Genomic DNA, 6,348 nt, shown 5'->3' with positions numbered 1-6,348 from the left:
AATAAATAACAGTGATTAACAGTGAAGCAGTTTTGTAAAAAAAAAAAAAAGAAAAAAAAATTGGCTTTATGTACCCCCAAAGTATATCAAAATCAGTTTTGATGCAGAAATTGAAAACATTCATCACAGAAATGGTGTACTCAGTTTAATGTATTTAATATAAGGGGAAAATAGTGTCACATCATTGCCCCAGTTCCTATATTTTATTGCAGACTGCGTTGATGATTTGCATCAATATAATCTTGCTTTTGCTTGAGGTAAACATGTTTTAAAAGCATCTCACCTGCTATAAATCCAAAATGTTGTAAAACACCTAAGACTACCTGTTCAAAGCAAACAGCACTTCAAATCCCCTCTCAGTTTTGCTGTAAATGGATTTATTACAATTTGTTCTCTGTTCTAACTCTTGTACTCTTTCTTTGTCTCTTTAGATCTTTTCCTTGGAGGAGTCAGTGAAGAGCTCTTGCTAAAAGAACAACTTTGTGAGGGTGTTTTCTGCATTTCCTTCACCTTTGTCCTTATCTGCTGGCTGGGATGAGGGGGCTCAGGAGCCTTATTGTCGGGCTCCTGTTGGCCTTCTTCTCCACTGCCTTTGGTCTTTATTTCCCTCCTCACGGTAAGTGCCAGGACAGTTAAATTGCTCTCAGGTGTTTGTTCTTATCAATGCAACTTCAACTTGAGGCTATGATCATTATTCAATAGTATTACATGCTATTATCCAGTAAACTCTTCCAGAAACAAGCATCCTTTTTAGCACAGATGGCCATCTCAACAGCTCTTTTATCCTGTGATATGTTTTTCCTGTAGTGGAGCAGCTGCCGACCATCACCACTCAGACCTCAGGCTCTCTCATTGCCTTGCCATATGATGAGAACTTACTGTTCAAGTGTGAAGCCAAAGGCAACCCAAGACCTACGTGAGTGAGATGTCCGGCATTTAAGGATGTCAGAAAAACTGAAGAAATATCCCAATGGAATTGCCTTTTATGGGCTGAAGGAAGCTTAGCCATTTCTTTGTGCAACGTGTGAAAATATATTTTTTTCCTGTCACTGTAATTATTCATTTTTCATCCCCCACAGAGTAAAACAAACATTGCAGATCACAGGAATTTATCTATAAATAAAATACATTAAATTATGTTTTAGTTTTAGATTCCAACTTTTTATTACATATTTATTTATGTTTCTTCTTCTTTTTTTATTTGATAAGTGTCAGTAAGTCTTTAATTATGGATTCACAAAAACAGTTTATGCATTTGATGAGAGGAGAAAGAGTAAACTTACTGAAACACAGTAAACTTAAATTCATAATAATTAGAAGAAAAGTAGAAGACAAATAAAATATACACCAACTATACACTCTTGAAAATAGTTAAAGAGTTTTTTATGGGCATCAATGGTTCCATGAAGTTTTTTTATGTGCATGCCTAATAAGTGCCTGTTGTGTGTTTTTAATTGAACAGGTACCGCTGGACGAAAGATGGGATGGATTTTGACCCGCATAAAGACCCTCGGCTCATTAAAGAAGAAAGTAGTGGGACCTTTGTGATCCCCAACACTAAAGAGAAAGTGAAATACCAGGGAAAGTACAGATGTTATGCCTCAAACAAGCTCGGAACTGCAATATCAGAGGAATCAGAGTTTATTGTGCCTGGTAAGTCACAGTTCAAATATCCCCTGTGACACGTTATCTCAGCTGCTGATCATGAAATGAATATAGCAGAATTCGAAAAATTCTTGGTTTGAGAATTTCCTCAGATCTGGTCCAAGAAATTTGCATATTGCAACATGATGCTGCTCAACTAGTTTTTAATCTACTGACAGTTTCATTGGTAGTCTATCTGTCTTATGCTTTAATAAGAACGTGACTGCTATGAATTTAAAGGAGTTAATTTGCATTGTTTTTGTGCTTGCTCACAGTGGTACCCAAGTTTCCCAAGGAGAAGACAGAGCCAGTGGTGGTCACAGAAGGCGATTCGGTGGTCTTGGTGTGTAACCCGCCACAAGGAACGCCACCTTGGCAGCTGTACTGGATGACCAATGGTAGTTCAAGACACTTTAAATCAGTTTACTGCACATAACGTTTGCCAAGCAGATCATTTAAATGCTGTGAATTTTTTTTGTAGATTGAATATCACTCCTTCAGATCTAGGTTATTATTGTTAACCAAAACTAAAATTAAAACCATAAAAAAGTTAATTCAAAATATTAACAGAAAATATAATAGTGTATACTAATGATACAACAATAACACTGCTTCTGACTTCCTCAGCTGTTACAGTAAACGTTATTGTTTGTGATATGTCAGTCATTCCATGTTTTTGGCTAAACGGATACACAGATGCGTGCATATATTTCAACCAACTGTATGTAACTATATTTTCTGGCGCCAGACTGGAGTTCTACCGCCTCCGCTAATAACAGGCTTTTGATGATAAATGTTACATGTTGCAATTTGTAAAGAACGCTGGGAATATGTGACATTTGAAGAATTTGATTCTTTCTGTCAAGCCAGTAAAACAATAAATCAGTCACTCTCAAACGCTCACACCTGGAAACAGAACAAAACTTTAAAAGTAAACAAAATGCCATTAAAACCAAACATTAAAATGTATTTAAAATGCCATAATACGCATAAAGGCCCAATAATAAAAGTGAGAATTTTGGTTTCTAAACGTTTTTTGAATTTATTATTATTAAAGGCATAGTTCACCCAAAAATAGTTCAGAAAAAAATGCTATCATCATTTACTCACCCTCATGTTGTTCCAAACCTGAATGAGTTTTAAGCTGAGATGCGATATTTTGAAGAATGCTGGTAACCAAACCAGATTCACTTCAATAGTATATATTAAAAAAAAATACAATGGAAGTCAACAATGTTTGATTTCCAACAGTCTTATAAATGTCTTCTTTTGTGTTCAGCAGAAGAAGGAAATTCAAGGAAGGAAGGTTGAGGGTGACAGAATGCACAATGTTCACTTTTTTTTGGGGTTGAACCATCCCTTTAATTATATAATTTTAATTTGATATGAATTATTAAACATAGACAAAGAAAAAAAAGTAAAGAAAAAAATTGCTCTTACTTTTTGTTGTTTTCCAAAATAAATAAATAAATAAATATAAACTTCCTTAAAACAAGATACATTTACTTGAGAAGAAAATAAATATTAGATTTCAGAGTAATCTTTAGTGAGGTTTAGTGAGGGTAAGTAAATAAACTTGAATTATCAGTTTGAATTAATTTTTTAACTCCCATTGGGAAATATATTTTTTCCTTTATAAGCATGAACCTCTCTAAATTTCATTAACTTTCTGTGAAGGAAAGACTTACTGTATGTAAATATTCTTTTCAAGTAAATGCACCTTGTTTTAGATATTTATCCTGGAAAGCAAGACAGTTGATTAAAAAAGCAATGAGCGTTATTATTGTACATGTCTTCACTTCTTGAGCTGAAGAGGCGGCTTAATCACGTTGAGCCACCTACACTACTTGAGAGGAACAAGAATCCCTGAGCATTCAAAGCTCTAGCACATGATGCCTGATATCTTCTTTGCAGTGTGTCAGATCGGGCTGTTTCTGGGCGGTTTGGATGGTTGCCCTCTCTGATGTCCTGTTGCTCATGTTAATCTAACCCTCCTCTCTGTATTGTTCTCAGATCTTCGACACATTGAGCAGAATGAGAGGGTGTCCATGGGCCTCAATGGGAATCTGTACTTCTCTAATACACTGGTGACAGATAGCCACGATGACTACTGCTGTTTTGCCTCCTTTTCCAGGATACGCACAATCGTTCAGAAACCCCGCATGGCCCTGAGGGTCAAGCCAAGTATGTGGCAAGAATCTCATAAACATGACAGCATTTAAAGCAAATTAAACTTCCACTAACATCCAAAGGTTTGGGGTCAGTAATATCTTTCAGTGTTTTTGAAAGAAGTCTCTTATGCTTACCAAGGCAAAAACTGTAACATTATGAAACATTAAAATCATTTAAAATAACAGTTTTCTATTGAAATATATTTAAACAAGTCATTTATTCCTGTGATGCAAAGCTGAATGTTCAGCATCATTACTCCAGTCATCAGTGTCACATGATCCTTCAGAAATCATTCTAATGTGCTGATTTGATGCTTAAGAAACATTTATTATTATCAAGGCTGAAAACAGTGCTGCTTAATATTTCTGTGGAAAGATATTTCAGGATTTAAAAGAGCAGCATTCATACAACATTTAAAAAATGTATTTACTATCACGTTTGATCAATTTATTGCATCCTTTCTGAATAAAAGTATTCATTTCTTAAAACAATCGTACTGACCCCGAACAGTGCAAAATTAATTGTAGTCTGTAGTGTGTGTATATACAAATTTTCACAACTAACCTACTAATCACCATATCAATGAAGACCTGTTATGCTGGTTTTGCGTGACGCAGGACACATTCTTGCTTTCATGAACAGCTGGACAAAAGCACAGCAGAATATGACAAGATTGTTTTTAAAAGTATTTTTAGCTTGACACAATGTCATGAAAATGCAGCTCTCATGATACTGAAAAAAAAACTGTGAGATGCACAAAAATGGCTTAAAGTATACATAGTTTAACAATTTTTTTAATTTTTATTTTGTAAATATATTGTTGAACGTATTAGATTACTTTCTAAAAGCAATGCTCAAACGGCTGCAGTGGCGATTCATTTAAGTGGATGTAATTTATAGATGCAAGCTTGTTTTAGTGTATTGTCAGCATGCTGTATTTTAGCATGCTAATAATTTAACAGTTGTGAGATGCACAAAAATGGCTTAAAGTATACATAGTTTAACAATTAATTTTTTTTTTATTTTGTAAATATATTGTTGAACGTATTAGATTACTTTCTAAAAGCAATGCTCAAACGGCTGCAGTGGCGATTCATTTAAGTGGATGTAATTTATAGATGCAACCTTGTTTTAGTGTATTGTCAGCATGCTGTATTTTAGCATGCTAATAATTTAACAGCAAATGTCTCTAACGTAATCCTCTTTAAAGTCAACATTAAAATGAACTCTGTTTACTTTCTTAAACAGTCCTGGTCTTATTATGATAAATCATTTCATGTTATTTAAAAAAATAAAATAAATTAATAAAATTCTTTCTTTCTAATATTTCATCAAAATCTGTTGTCAGCCCTCTTATTTTCCAGCCCTGCTCCTCCAGCCGACATAGAAAACACTTTTTACAATCCAACCAATTCCTGAATTCTCAGTTGATTGTCCTTCTTCACTGAGAAGTACAGATGTTGTTTCATGTTAATACAGTATGTTTAGCACAGCTAAAATTAGTAACATTAGAAAATTCTAAATCCTTAGTACAGTTACATAGTATATACATGTTCAGATGCAAAAGCCTCTTAATGCCGTCCAGCCGACATAGAAAACACTTTTTACAATCCAACCAATTCCTGATGGATAAAGTCTTTTTCTCAGTTGATTGTCCTTCTTCACTGAGAAGTACAGATGTTGTTTCATGTTAATACAGTATGTTTAGCACAGCTAAAATTAGTAACATTAGAAAATTCTAAATCCTTAGTACAGTTACATAGTATATACATGTTCAGATGCAAAAGCCTCTTAATGCCTTCTGAAATTTTCTTCTAAAATGAGCCTTTTTCTCAGGCTCCTATGTTTATGTTCAGATATTTCACTTGAATAGCAATGAAAAGAACCCATTCATTGCCATTAATGTGAAATTACTGAACCAACACATAGGAGCCTGATAAAAATGCTAATTTTAAAAGAAAATTCAAAACGGTTCATTTTGCATCTGAACTCTTCATATACAGTATACACACTTTAAAAATGCTGGGTTAAAAACAACCCAACTTGGGTTATTTGGCAACCCAGCACTGGGTAAATATTGGACAGAACACATTAAATGTTTTAACCCAAAATGCTGGGTTGTTTATTTAAGTCAACTATTGTTTAAAAATCATTATATTGCTGGCTTAAAATGGGCTGGAAATGAAAAAAAATCACGCACAGAATTACTAGAGGCAACAGCAATAATCAAAAGATAAACATTTATTATTAAGCAAGAACACCCATGGACAAAATACAAGACAAGTTGAATTTATTTGGGTGAATACAGCATAGTTTACAATATAACATACATTTAAACTTGTTTAACAAGCATTTTAGAAATAAATTTGAAACATTTTAAAGTAGCATTTTAATTTAAGTGTATTCAACTGTTCTCTGTAATCACTTTTCACCGAAATAGTGCTAATTCTCGTGCCGGTGTGTCGCCGCAATCTGAGCCGGTGAAGGGCTGCCAATTTGACGCCCTAGGTGAAATCCCTATTGCCCCCCCCC

The 6,348-nt window shown here is 34.2% G+C and overlaps 1 protein-coding gene across 1 annotated transcript in view; it reads left to right on the top strand.

The window, feature by feature from the left end:
* The window catches only part of LOC107551498 (neural cell adhesion molecule L1-like protein), a 54,279-nt gene that overhangs the window by 11,322 nt on the left and 36,609 nt on the right, over nucleotides 1-6,348 (top strand). The window contains 5 exon segments of the mRNA XM_016233115.1: nucleotides 432-616; nucleotides 808-916; nucleotides 1,463-1,653; nucleotides 1,920-2,042; nucleotides 3,658-3,828. Of these exon segments, the coding sequence (XP_016088601.1) occupies nucleotides 535-616; nucleotides 808-916; nucleotides 1,463-1,653; nucleotides 1,920-2,042; nucleotides 3,658-3,828 (676 nt within the window). The 5' untranslated portion in view covers nucleotides 432-534.

Source organism: Sinocyclocheilus grahami, unplaced genomic scaffold (genome assembly GCF_001515645.1).
Source record: "Sinocyclocheilus grahami isolate Dianchi unplaced genomic scaffold, SAMN03320097.WGS_v1.1 scaffold426.1, whole genome shotgun sequence".
Classification (NCBI taxonomy): Eukaryota; Metazoa; Chordata; class Actinopteri; order Cypriniformes; family Cyprinidae; genus Sinocyclocheilus; species Sinocyclocheilus grahami.
The sequence above is the reverse complement of the archived record's forward strand: the minus strand, read 5'-3'. Positions and strand labels throughout refer to the sequence as shown.